Consider the following 14368-nt stretch of genomic DNA (forward strand, 5'->3'; position numbering starts at 1 on the left):
AGTTTTCCAGCAAAACTTATTTGAGTCCATAAGAAAAGATTCATTCCTATATCTGGAGGAAGATTTTTTTTTTTTTTTATAAATATTAATGTTATCCCGTGACTTTGTTCCAGTTTTGAATTTTGGCCCACTGTGTAGTTGAGTTTGACACCCCTGGTCTAAGAGAACAGACACAGGTCCTGTGTACATCAACAAAGAGGCTGTTGAAAGAGCCTATAACTCTAAATTCCTCTGTGTGCATATTAAAGATGAACACTCTTGGTCCAAGCAAAGTCATTTCGTTGTTTTGCTTCCCTGCGCATCAGAGGGGGAAAATAGCTCAAAGAAATCATTAAAAGTCCAAACTGACCACAGCATTCATGCCCACGATGAGTATATGTAAACTGCGGGTAGTACACCCAAGCGTTTCCTTGAGAACCACCGCACCAGAGGGCGCTCTGCTCCTACCAAACGACCCAAGCTTCTACTCAGTTCCACCTCCGTGTTCTTGTCACATTGTCCAACATGGCTGCGTCCATGGTGGGTATCTGCTGTTATGTGTGGCGGCGTGGCTCTTGTAATCTTCTCGGGCCGGCCACTCTTTGCCTCACACTCAGGTCTAAATTTCTCTCTTCTTCTTCCGCGCACCACGGGCTACTTCTCTCTCTGCACAAACGCGGCGTTCTGAAAGACTCATTCCCAGAAAACGCAGCCCAAGAGCAGCTCCCCCGGCTGCTCCAGTCCGGTGCTCAGACGGTATACTGCGGATTTGACCCCACAGCCGACAGTCTCCATGTGGGGAACTTGCTCGCTCTCATCGGCCTGCTGCACTTCCGAGGCGCCGGACACCATGTGATCGCGGTGCTCGGAGGAGCCACGGCACAAATCGGAGATCCGAGCGGGAAGACGAGCGAGCGGGAGCAGCTGTCCGCGGACGTGGTGGAGGCGAACACCCACAGCATCCGGGAGAGCATTCAGAGGATCTTCACCAACCACGAGCTGCACTTTCACGACGGTTCCAGGCCGCTGGGAACCGTGACTGTTCTAAACAACCTGAGCTGGTATAAGAACTGGGGCGTGGTGGGGTTTCTGTCGGAGGCTGGAAGACACTTCAGGATGGGCACCATGCTCAGCCGCCACAGCGTGCAGTCCAGGCTAAAGAGCGCCGAGGGCATGAGCCTGACAGAGTTCACCTACCAGCTGTTCCAAGCTTATGACTTCCACCACCTGAACCAAATATACGGCTGCAAGATTCAGCTTGGAGGCACCGACCAACTGGGCAACTTGATGTCTGGCCATGAGTACATTCACAAGTAAATGTTTTTCCAAGCCCACTACTGTTACAGTACTGGGCTAATTAATTCATAATTACCTGTCCCTGATAAGCCTGCAGTCCACCTTTTGAAGCAGGACTAGGCTATTTTTGTGTGGATAAACCCTGCATGTATTTCAGACTCCATTATAAAATCTGCAAATTCACTATATATTCTTGATCATTAGATGCACATACATCAAATTTTTTGAGACATTAAGTTCTACACCCAATTATACCACCAAGATGTTTTTGGGTTGGGTTTTTTTTTTTTTTTTTTTTGCCTGTCTCTCTACCAACCAAAACATACACATGCCTGCCAGATTTACCCTGAAGGCTGCCTTGAAACACTGAAAACGTTATTTTTCTCCAGAGTAAGCGGCGAGGAGGTGTACGGCCTGACCATCCCGTTAGTTACCAGCACTGTCGGGGACAAGCTGGGGAAAACTGCAGGCAATGCAGTGTGGCTCAACAGAGATAAGACGTCACCCTTTGAACTCTACCAGTTCTTTCTCAGGCAGCCTGATGCCAGTGTGGAAGGGTATGTGGAAGTGAAGGCTGATCATGTTTGTTGAGTTTTAATGAAAGTGCAATATCCACAAACGTCTCATCGCAACCCTGTTTTTATCCGAAAGTAAGTATTCGGTGCACAGTCATAGGATGCTGAGGTGTACTGTGTGGGCTGTTTTTTTTTTTTGTTTTTTTTTGTAGGTATCTGAAGTTGTTCACCTTTCTGCCTTTGGCAGAGGTAGAGAAACTGATGGAGCAACAGAGAGAAGATCCAAGTAAACGCCTCGCCCACAAAAGACTGGCTGCTGAAGTGACAAAACTGGTGCATGGAAAGGAGGGCCTGGAGACTGCAAAGAGGTTAGAATTGATCTGTGTGTTTATTCCCCTAAATTATACATTTTATTTTCTTGAATCCTCATCTAGAGCTCTTTTACGCTGTAACTTATTAGAGTCAAAGTGCATTGTGTTTAGAACAGCAGGACTATGCTCTGCCAAAAAGTGGAAAATGTTATGCCTGCAGTACAGTAAGAGGAAAGTGCTCATTGCTGTAGTCTTTGTTTGCTGTGGCTGCCCATGTCCTCTGTCTTCCATGTGGACAGAATGGTCATATTTAATGTCGTCATTGCAGATGCACCAATGCACTTTATCACAGCAGCGTGCAAGCCTTGGAGGAAATGAGTGATGAGGAGCTTCAGGAACTCTTCAGGGAGGCACCTTTCCATGAGCTGCTGTTGGAGCCGGGGACAACTGTTATAGATGCCTGCCGCAAGGTCGGCGCCATCCCTGAGGGTCCCAGAGGGTAAGCACCCCAGTTCTCCTTTATCTAAATGCGGTACCAGAGTGGTATGTAGTGCTTTGATAGAGCTTGTTAGTGTGAGCATACATGCACCCAGAGATCCACAGTGTAATCTTTTGTGTATGGTGTGTAATGCAGTTACACATTCTGGGAAATAGAGGTGGGGGGATTGATCCAAATGTCGATAGCACCGATACCAAAGTTGGTATTTGTATCAGAACGAGAGTAGCAAGATAAGATCGATACTTTGTTTCTATCCTCCAGCCTGCTGAATTTTGTTAACCAAATAATTTTTTAGTAAATGAAGCTAAAATCTTCAATGAAAAACATCTGAACCTTTTTGAGTTGACTGTCACAGCTATTTTATTTCTATCCTGTAGAACACAAGTGCTGAAGAGTAGTGTTTTTTTGCAGCAGGTGCAGGAGTTTGTGGTCTCTTTGTTCTTCAGTGATAACGCTCACAGGTAGCCACAACAACTTCTTTGTGTCCGAGGTGTAACGATAACACCCAGTCACGATCACGCAGTCAAATTTCATAAGCTGGTTTCCTGAGGAAAAAAAAAAGCATTGCTTGTGTTAGCTGGGTTGCAGCTGCCCCTACAGCCTGTAACCATGTAACAGTTTGATGTGTGCCTTTAGTGCAACGATAGCAACCAGTCACATTCACGCCGCCACATTTCAAAAAGCTTCTTTTGTAGAAAACAAAAGCGTTTTCTTTGATTCTAGCTCTGCTGTCATGTAGCTACAGCCAAGATAACTGCCACATCTAAGGTGTATAATGTAGCAACAGCCCTGCAACATGTAAACAGTTAAATGTGTCATAATTATAGGTTACCAGCATAAAAATGTCATGATCAGATTAACGTATTTTCAAAAATGTTGTTGAAAAGTACGTTGTTTCCTTCTTCTGGCTACTACCCAAGCCATGCAAAACTGCAAAATGAACCCAAATCATCAGCCCTCCACCGCCGTGCTTGACAGTCAGTATGAGGTGTTTGTGATTTGCTGTATTTGGTTCACTCCAAATGTGAAGGTCAAGTATATATCCACATTGGTCTTGTTTATTCAAAGGACAGCTTGCTTGTTTTTTAAGGAGAGAGGAGGCTTTCTTCTGGTAACGATTCCAAATAAGACTTGTTAACTCTTTTCTAATTGTACTATCATGAACTTCCGCATTTAAAAATGCTAACAAAGGCCTCTACTGTCTGTGATGTATCTCTTGGGGTTTTTTGGAGTTTCTCTGAACATTGCATAGTCTGACCTTTGCTGGGATGTGCACTTATCTGAGGATTGATAGCTCCCTTGAATGTTTCCGAGTTGTGAATAATCATTCTGACTGTACAGAGATGGAGTTGAAATTATTTGACCTTATGACCTTGTTAAAGCCACTGCTGTCTTTCCTCCTTGGCACTATGTTAACATGTGCCCGAATGCCTCAGACCAGTAAACTGCCAAAACCTTTAGAGGTGCTCACACTTGTAGATCAGTTAAGTCCATTTGATTAGCAGCTCCTGGATCCTCCTCACTCTCTAAATTCCTGTGGAAGAATACAGGGTGTACTTTCTTTTTCACATGACTTTTAGATTTTCTTTTTCAAGATGAAACCCTGTCCTAACTGATGGTGTAAATGTTTGTGTGCAGGTATCAAATGGTTTCAGATGGAGCAGTGTGGATCAACCACACACGTACAGACAACCCGGAGCAGGTACTGATCCCCAAACTCCACATCCTGGCTAATGGACTCACGCTGCTCAGAGTGGGCAAGAAGAACTTCTACATTATCAAGTGGCTTAGCCTCTGACGGTGCCTTATCAAGCAGGAGACCACTATATTATAATGGACTAACTGGGAAGGTAGGCGACTACACCTCAGCAGAGTCAGGAAGGATCATTTCCATTTTTTTGGATATAAATATGTGTATGTACAGATTAAATGTTTATTTAAAACATTTCTATTAAAAGCGTTTGATATCACGATTGCTTCCTGGTTACTTTGTATGGACATTGAGAGGCGGTGTGATGACCACTAGGGGGCATCATTGCCCCAGAATTAATGGTGGCCAGCCAGCAGCCACAGCTGCAGCACATAGCCTGCTGTGACCTCTTAAGTAAATAATTGCTCACAGTAAAATTAAATTGCATCATTTCTTGCAGGTTGCTTGCTTCTATTTTAAGCAAATCCAATTTGTTTCATCTTGATCAGAACCTGAGGCGAGCATCTTTTTTGACATCACTCTTGTTTTGGGGGCTTTTTTTGTTTGTTTTTTTCCCCTTCAGTGGAAAAGTGTAAAACTTGGACGATAAAGAAAAAGAAGCTGGAAAAAAAAGCTTGATAAATTTAAAAACAAACAGTACTTTTGCTTGAAGATCACATTTTTAAATAGAGCCTTAAATAAGAAACAAAGAAGTTTGGACTATTATTTTCAAATTCAATTCAAAGCAGGAATTTGTACATTATTGTTGACCTGACTTGTGTTGAAAGCAACACATCTGCTCATTTTTAGCAGATTACTGATCCCTCCTCCTTGCAGGTAATGATCAAAACATTTAATCTAGTGTCCTCAATATGAGAGTCAGTGTAAATTTAGAAATCACTGCTTTGCACTTTGGCACACCCTGCCTACTTTTTTCCAGATTAGGGTTAAAAACATAAAATTAAAATTTTCCATATTTTTCTTTTTTTTTATTGGTAATTTCTAATGGGATTTGGATAACGCTAGGGATTTGTGCGAACCTGCCAAGTTTTTCCTGAGGTGTCGGGGGAAAAACTTTAACATTGAGTACTTTCGGCTTCTTTTTTTAAAAAAAAAATTTCTAAATTTGCTGACTTCTGATACTGTGTGGGGTTTTTTTGTTTTGTTTTTTTGTTTTTTTTAGCACTGTGTTTTTTGTTTTGTTTTTTCGCTCTGGGTTCTGGTGGCAGTGTGGACAGAGTCTGATGTGTGCTGACCTTGACCTTAACCACTGAGGTGCAGATAATTGGTGGAAATGGCATGTCATAAAGATACACATTAGCCAGATTGGCACAATTTTTTTTTGTTTGTTTGTTCTTTTTGTTTTAAGTTAATTGTTCTGCACCTGTTAGGAATGATTTGTTATGCTATTTTTTTATTTCAAAGATTATAATTTTTCTTATTTGGCACAGCCATGACAACATTTATTATCAATAACCTTTTTTTGTACATCCTCTTCCCCCACTCAGTTATTTATTATACGTTAAATACAGAGTTACATATATACATGACACTCACACGCTGATATTTTTTTGTTTTAAGGGAAAAGGAGAAAAAAAATCAGAGCGGCTTAATTTAGCCGGTCCACCTTAAGAAAAGTAGGCGGGCTTAAAAACTCTGACCAATGAGCGACCTCTTCGGGAATTTAAATAGCTCAGCATGTCAATCATGCCCCTACCCCCACATCAACCTTTCGCCATATTGGGCGAAAGAGAAGGGCTGTCTGCAGTTTCTCTCGCTACGGGACAAAATTGACAGAGCGCCTTCAGTTCCTGAGCACTTTGTTTTGATGAGACTACGCAGGGCTTCACAACACGGCGGCTGTTCGCGTCTGCATTCCGACATATGCATGGCATAACGCGTTTCACGCTTTTTTTGGAGCTTTCTCAGCGACGAGGAGATAACCGTTGTTTTTGAGTGTTGTGTGTGTGTGTGTGTGCGCGCTGCCTTTTTGTTTTTGTTTTTTCCCTCCTCGTGAAAAACTGGACGCTCCAGGCTGTTTTAAAAAATTGCGTGTTTTGCTGGAGCAAAATGTCAGATGTTCGACTTTCAAACGGGAGCCCGACGCTGGAGCGGACGGACTCACGGCTGTCTGAACACCCGAAACCGTCAGCCTGCAGGAGCCTCTTCGGCTCGGTGGATCACGAAGAGTTAAAGAGGGATTTAAAGGGACATTTGCGGGAGTTGGAAGAGCGCGCCTCCGACCACTGGGGCTTCGACTTCGCCACTGACACGCCGAGGGCCAACTCCAGGTTCGAGTGGAAACTAGTGGATTGCAGAGACCTGCCGGGCTTCTACACTCGGCAGCCGCTTACGAAGAAAGGCGTCTGCTCCACTGGGAATAACAATGTGGATCTTAACGGGAATCACAGTTGTGTTGTGGTGCCTCCGAGCGAAGATCCCGACAGGGCTGACGGGCAAATGGAGTGCACGGAACAGTGTACAGCGCTGAGGAAAAGACACGCGTGTCACGGTACTACATACGCTCCAGTTTAACCCGTTTACATCAGTTGTTTCTGAGCAACGCAGCTGATCGCGTATTGATTTGTGCACCGAAAATAAAATTTTGAAAATCATGGCCCCAAAAAGCACTGTAAAGAGTGGGGTTTGCCTGCAACACTATACCACTATTTTTTTTATTTTTTTTTTAAGAAATGACGAAATTTTTGTTTTTATTTTTATTTTTTTTGCTTTTTGCAGACTCCCCTGTTCCGAGCAAGAGGTCACACAGCAGCTCAGATGTTAGTTGTCCGAGTCGGAGTCACTCTGCAGAGCACACGCCCAGAAAGACCAGTCCCAAGAGGAAAACGTGAGAAAAGGTAAAGACTGTTCATGCAATATTTTTCCTTTTTAATCATATTTTTCTTAAGGAAAAGCAAAGATTTCGTAACAAAAAAAAAAATAGCTCTGTGCATAGTGTAACTACAGTAGGCTGTTTACTGGCTACTCCATCTCCCAACTGGGGGTACCTTTGGAAAACGAGTAAATCTGCAAAAACATCTGGTTATTCGTTTACTGAAAAATTGATACCGCTTATAAACCATTAGGAGGCATTCTAATTCAGCTTAAACACCCTTTCAGTTCACTTAAATAAGATTTGGATGTTACACAGCTTTGACAGTCTGCATACTTTTGTGCACGTCCTTCAAATGTGCTGTCAGTCTGTCTCATTCATTAATGAGCGGGGACAGAAACATGAGGGAGTAAAAGGGGTTGTGGGGGGGGTTGGTTTTTAATTTTCCACTCGGACAGAGAGAGCTCTGTCGATACACTGCGATCGAGGTGAAACAGGGGAAGGAAAAACAAACGAACAAATAATGCCTGTACATTTTAAAGATCTTTAACATTTAACCGCTGTCTGACACGGTGAGTCCGTTGAGTTTCCGTCGAAACTTGTAAACAAGTGCTGAACAACAGTGTAGTAGTGTAACACGTCAGCAACTGAGAGCAGGGACGGGAAGGGGCTGGTCTCTGTGCAGTGCTGCACACGCGTTGCACACTAACGTTACAACACACATCTGTCCCTGCCGGTGGAGAGTGTGCAGAAGAGTCGTGCAGGTCTGAAAGCAAGTGTGTGGGTGTGTGTGTACTGGCCAGGGCGACGGCCAATAGGCATGCAATCAGCATTGTTATGGCAGGATGTCAACTGTCAAAGCTGGGGGGTGGTCACTTCTATTTAATGCATTTTATTTATTTCTATTTTTTTAATTGTAGAAATCAAAAAATACCCCCAAACAAGGCTGTCTCATAGGCATTTTCAGATCTTTTCATGATTAAATAGGGGTGCTAATGTAAAACTATACCAGGTTTTCTTTTTTGATATCAGTTTTTATTTATGTATTAATACATGTACAAAACTAATTAGTTCATTCAGGTCTCCTGCTGCTCTGAGGTTTACCCCTTAGACCACACTAAGTTTATTTTATTTTATTTATTCATTTATTTGTTTGCAGAAATTGTTGCACAATGCCCACATTAGTGTCATCATTGCAACCTCTTATGCTTCTTTTTTCTTTCTTTCATCTGTTTTGTCTCACAGAACTGAAGATGAATGCCTCCCCCCTCCTTGTTTAACATGGAGAAACCTCAGTGTTGGCTGGTTTGTTTTTTGGTTTTGTTTTAGGGTTTGTTTGTTTTTGTTTTTTTGTAATTTCTTTTGTTTGTTTGCTTTTAGTCTAGTGTTTTGTTTTGTTTTGTTTTGTGGGGGGGGTTGTTTTGTTTTTTTGGAAGAGGATCTACACAGCATCCGAAACATATCAACCTTCCTGAAGATTGGGAAGGACGCTGTTGAAGCACTGAATAGAAACACTAAATTTTTTTGGCACTTAATTAAAAGTTACTTCCTCTAAAAGCAGTCGATGTAGCAGTGTGCAATTAGGTTTAATTTACTTTTTTGCTCCTTTTTTTTTTCTTTTTTCTTTTTTTAACTACCTGTGTGTAAATAAAAAAAATATATATATATAAATATATAAACATATATTATTTCTCTCCATATGTAGCACATAAGACATTATGATTTAAAAAGAAATCCTTTATGTAAAACGGTGTGAATTTTGATTTGACTTGAATTGCAATGTTTGATAAATGTTTCCAAAATGCTGTTCTCTTGTTTTAATTTTTTTTCTTTTTTCTTTTTTTTTTGGGGGGGGGGGGGGTGTTGACACAGTCCCTAATTGCTACATTTAAAACAAAAAATTTTGGCTTCTTACGGTTTCTTAATAGTGTTTCTTCCCTCGTCATCTTCCTAACTCAGCATTGAAGAATGGTACAAATGTAGCGTTTTTTTGATTTTTAATAATTTTTTCCCCCCTTTTTCTGCTAAGTCTAGTGTCACCAAGTGTAAATTCTCCTATACGATCTAGTTTAACAGGAAGAAGTGTAATATTTGTGTAAGGACAGTCTTTAAGTCCCTTGATATTTATTTTGTAATTGAGGTGCTTTTAGCATCAGCTTAATCCTGGAATAAGATTTTTTTTTTTTTTTTTTTCCCCTCCCACGCTCTGGAGTTGCGAGGTACTCAGATATTGAAGGACAAAGACTATACAAACTGCACAGGTTGAGTTCTCTTTGACTGTTCCTATTGTTTGATGAACATTAAGGCTTGTGAGGGGTTTTGTTTGTTTTTGGGTTTTTTTTGGTTTTTTTGTTAAAGGGTTGAATGTCCTACAATACCAAATACATGGTTGCATCAATATATTTGCCAGCACTGCTTGTGCTCTTCAATTGACTTCACATTGTGTTACTTTGTGATAACCGAGAGATGTTTGTACTTTTCTCATCAATGTTGTTAGCCTGCTGAGGATGCACATGAGCATCTAAAAGCTTCCCTTTATTTGCCTGAAGTGTGGTTTTTTTTTTTTTTTTTTTTTTTTTTTTGAAAAAGACCAGGGTACACCTAAATGGAGACAGAAAACAGCTCGTCTCTGGAATGCAGTCACCATGCCTGTGTATTATGTAAATCTTTGCAATGTACCTTTGTACATAATTTTGTAAAAACACTGAGAAATATACTAACTTATTTATGTCAAGCCTTTTTTTTTTTTTTTTTTTTATGTAGAATAAAAAAATATGGGTTTTTGATTACGGTTATCCAAAGTGGCATTTACTTTATTATAATTGTTTTATTTTGTAAAACCATATTTTTGGTAGTGTTTTGTTTTGTTTCTTTTCTTATAAAGGTTGCAAACTGAGCCTGGTAAAATATTTTGATGTGCATTTTTTTAATGTGTGGTTATAAAATGTATTGCAATCAATTAAAAAAGAAAAAAATGAGTTGTGGTTCCTTCTTACACTCGGTGTAAATTACACACTTGGTTTGTAGAAAAATAGGATGAAAATAGTTTTTGCTTTGTTCATTCCCCAAATCATTGGGACGTACAAAGTATTTGCAACAGCTGTGTGGGTGGACTTCCTGGAATAATACAGTGACACTCCCAATATAATTCCATCAGCACTATGAGCAGCAGGTTGACACTTTAGTCATCCAATCAAAAAGACAGTGGGGAAAGCAGACCACTCGCTGCAGCCAGTAACATTTAGTAATTTATGGGTAAGGCTTTCATTTGCTTTTAATCTCAGTACAAGAGTCTTTTGAATGCAAAGTAAAACAAGGCAAGTCAGGTTTTTTGTTTTGTTAGGCTTTTTTTTATTTTTATTTTTTTTTTACCATTTGTTTTTTCTTTTTCACTATTTACATGGGCTTAGTTGCATCTGTCTGTGTCTATAAAAAGTGTGTGTGTGTAAGAAAATAAGGGAGTGTGTAACTGGAAGACCCAGAGTGATTTTTTTTAAAAACTTTTCTTTCATACATGTGTCTTCTATAATATATCAAATTCATCAAAATTTTATTTTTATAAATTTTTATTTAATTCAAGTAATTTTTTTGAATGTGTACAATGCAATGTGCACACAAGCTCAGTATTGTACTTATATACATTTTAATCTTCGAACTGAAAAATCATAATTATGTCTTTTATATGTTTAAAATTAATTCACATAGGTATTGATTTGGTTTGACCCTTAATCAGTCAAAATTATAATTTGCATTTTTTTTTTTGTAATTAAATCACCTACAGTAATCCACTTGAAACATGAAAAAGATCAAATAAAGGATGAATTAGTAAATGAAAGGTGTTCTTACAGGTGCTATCAGGCAACACATATGTGCCATTGTACACCAACTTTCATCCAGTACTTGATAATAATAGTAATAATAATATAAAGAGAATTCCTCAGAGTAAGTGTTGTTCAATCTGGCTGTCGTGAGTCTGAAACTCAGTAGAAAACTGACTCAGTGATGCTACTTCAAATAAATTGGTGTTTCTATTAAACAGAAGTGTCTTAATGTTGTACTTTTCAGCTTTCTTGTCACTCTGAGTGATGTATGCTAAAAGTGGAGCCCTAACCTGTGCTGAGATGCTCTTTGACCTCTAGTAACTTCACTAAATGTTTTCACTGCACAGAATTTCCCAACTTCCTTCTTGTATGAGCAGCACAGGAAGACACCTGTGCTTAGAGCATTTTAAAGCTGGATGGGTGGAGGCTGTGCATTTGAGTGTGCCCAAGAGATGGTGGGGGTGTGAGTGGTGTGGTACGGTAAAAGTGTGTGGGGGATGGGTCCACTCCTGAAGTGTGCAGGTGGGTAACCTCAGCTCAGCCATGCACCCCCACTCTGAGCTTGTCCCATTGTCCCAGTGTGTGGGCTTTTGTGTGGACAGCCATTGTAAGAGCCCAGGGCTGGCCACTGTTGTGTCTGGGGCTTCTCTGCTCAAACAAAGGCCCCGTCTATGAGCCTCCACCCTACCCAAACAGCAGACTGACTGACTGACTTGGTGTCTGACTGACAGACTAGGTGGCTGACTAACTGACTGAATGGCTGACTGGGTGCCTGATTGGTTGAGTGATTGATTGGATGGAGCAGAAGAGTGGAAGTACTGTGTTTCAGGCAATCTGTAATACTCAGTGTACATCAGTGTCACTTATATACGTGATACTGTTAAATGTATGATGAATGAAATACCAAATAAGTTTTTTACTATCATAATATGTATAAAATGCATTAGCTTTAATGGGATTTTGACAGTTAGGGTGATCATTTAAAAACAAAGTGCTATAAGTTGTGAAATGACGCAGGCTGATGAGGCACTCAAGGGACATGTTCTGAAATGTAAATAAAAAAATGTCAAAAGAGTTTTTTGTTGTTGGGTTTTTTTTCCAGGAAAATGCAACAGTCGCAGGTGTTTTTGCATGCATAAGACTGACATCATTCCACATATTCACACCAGCCTTGTATTACATGGGTGCATTTTTCAAATTTCTTCAAGTATATTTGTACAATGCTGGTGTAAAAGCTGCACACATTTCCCAAATGCTACACTGTTTGTAAAACTCTCATATAGATATCTATAAATTGTATAACAGCTTGAGCATCCTTATCTGTAGCATACTTCTATCATGCTGTTGCTATTTCATGTAATCTAATGTTTAAACTATTGGATCAACACTTAAATAATATATATATTCTAAATGACAGGGAATAACAGGGTTCCTTATTCAAAAGGTCAGTAAAAAGGGTGCACCTGGACCGCTGTGACGCAGCAGCATCCAGCTCTGCGTCGGAAACACCTTTTCTGCAACAACGGGAATGTCCCAGAAAACATTCCCGTAACACTCCAGCACAGCCAACCAAACAAAAAACGCACTGAGTTTGAGGAAATTCCTGTAAGCCAGTCAATCAAAGATGTGGAAGGCATCGTTGGCCTGTTCCTCTCTGCAACATCTTGCATGTGCCAAGAATTCACACTTCCTTGCTATATCAACAGAAACAGGTTATCTTTTCCTGTTAAGCGCCCCAGCACTTAATATAAAGCCACAAGTTCCTCCCTGTGTTTCCTGCCCAGGCCACAACGTACGTCATCGAGCTGTTCCCCTGGCACCTTAGGCTGTGAATAAGGAGAAAGCAAGTGGCCACAAACAAACACCTTACATTTATCTCTCTGTCTCGTTCTGTGTCTGTTTCTTGGTTTCTCCAGTGTAGTTTCTAACAGTCTGCAAGCATACAAATTGCTTTACTTGCTGAGCGTTTGCTGCAGCCCGGGATGGAATTTCAACTGTTTTTTTGGACTGCTGAATTTGATTAATTGAGCAAGGAAGGGCTGTTTTAATACAGGGAAACGACTTCGTTGAATAGCAGATGCACTGTCAGAACTTCAGTATGTCATATACTCTGGTGTCGTATGCAAAGGGTGCATGCTGCAGAGTTAGCGTGAATGAGAGGCAGGGAGGAGAGGTTAAGAGGTCAGAGATACTGCAGAGCTCTGAATGACAGATGCACAGATGTGCATCTGCGGCGCAGTTTGGGGGGACAGAAAGGTGAGGGAGTTTGGGGCGGGGGGTGGGATTGGGGCGGGGGGTAATGCTCATTAAAGCAGCACACCTGCAGCCCATCAAAGAGCCTTTATCTCTTATCAATTGAAATCTGCTAAAGCACGCAGCATTAGACGTACAAAACAAGCAGACTGTGCCGCATGCTCACTCATAGTCTCTTTATCTCTTTCCCTCTCCCAGTCTCTTCTGACCAGTGGATAGTACCTGGCGCACTAATCCTGTCAGGAATGCTGAGGGGTGTATTTGGATGCATTTGGCTGAGAAATCGAGACGACTCTTCCCGCTGAAACATCTGTGCAGAGCACAGTCTTTCCTCTCATCAGTTTCATATCAGATCCTTTTTCATTGACCTCAAGGAATCTCACACAATGGTGTTATCAAACTGTAAAGCTCTTAAGATTTACCCAACAAAACACCATTCAACTTTTCATGTATTTTGAAACTGTGTTCTTTGGAGACCTGGAGTGTACAATGTGCCTGTCTCTAAAACACTTTGGGTCAACTTCTATTGCTTAAATTTGGTATAGACTATAAATCCCACAAAAGGTTTCTGACATTTTTCATGATGTCTATCTTTTTTTTAAAACGTTTAATAAACAAAGTATCGATCCTATCGCACTAGTATTGATCTGACACCCATATTGGCGTTTGTATCGATAATACTGACACTTGGGTTGACCTGCTAACCTTTAGTAAAAGGAGTAAGTCAGTCCATAAATAACCAAAGGAATAAATGTGTGTGCAGCGATATGTGGAAGTTCACTGAGGTGAAAGAGCATGTGAGATTTAAGCCCCAACCCCAAAAGAATGTATAGTTGTTACGGAAAACTACACATGTGTACAGTAACTGTGTGTAAACAAGCCAGAAGAGCTTTGAACACAGTCGATCGCAGCATGGGTGTGTTAGGTCGCGATTTGTATTTGACATGATGCAAAAATATTTCCATATGATGCAACATTGCGTAACTCTTGAAGAACTGTATGGGGCAATAATTCCAGTCACTCAAAATATGTCTTACATCACGGACCACAGTATACATCAAATTAGATCCCATCCACCAAGCTGATCTGCCAGCATGTCTAAACCTTTGACACAGGGAACACTGTTGGTTAAAGTGTGACACCAAGTGGAAAACTGTCTTCAGTGTTGCTT

At 40.8% G+C, this 14368-nt stretch overlaps 2 protein-coding genes across 2 annotated transcripts; both read left to right on the top strand.

Moving 5' to 3' along the window:
• The first annotated feature begins 411 nt into the window (after window positions 1–411).
• On the top strand, window positions 412–4570 carry yars2 (tyrosyl-tRNA synthetase 2, mitochondrial). Its single transcript, XM_026175313.1, has 5 exons — window positions 412–1292; window positions 1665–1832; window positions 2003–2158; window positions 2430–2600; window positions 4239–4570. Exons 1-5 carry the CDS (start codon window positions 505–507, stop codon window positions 4396–4398), a joined length of 1443 nt encoding a protein of 480 aa, XP_026031098.1. The 5' UTR covers window positions 412–504; the 3' UTR covers window positions 4399–4570.
• Window positions 4571–5826: 1256 nt separating this feature from the next.
• cdkn1bb (cyclin dependent kinase inhibitor 1Bb) lies at window positions 5827–8475 on the top strand. The gene is made up of 3 exons (XM_026177059.1): window positions 5827–6802; window positions 7030–7148; window positions 8369–8475. Exons 1-2 carry the CDS (start codon window positions 6361–6363, stop codon window positions 7140–7142), a joined length of 555 nt encoding a protein of 184 aa, XP_026032844.1. The 5' UTR covers window positions 5827–6360; the 3' UTR covers window positions 7143–7148; window positions 8369–8475.
• The last annotated feature ends 5893 nt before the right edge of the window (window positions 8476–14368 follow it).

The sequence above is a fragment of the Astatotilapia calliptera genome, chromosome 7 (assembly GCF_900246225.1).
Source record: "Astatotilapia calliptera chromosome 7, fAstCal1.2, whole genome shotgun sequence".
Lineage (NCBI taxonomy): Eukaryota > Metazoa > Chordata > Actinopteri > Cichliformes > Cichlidae > Astatotilapia > Astatotilapia calliptera.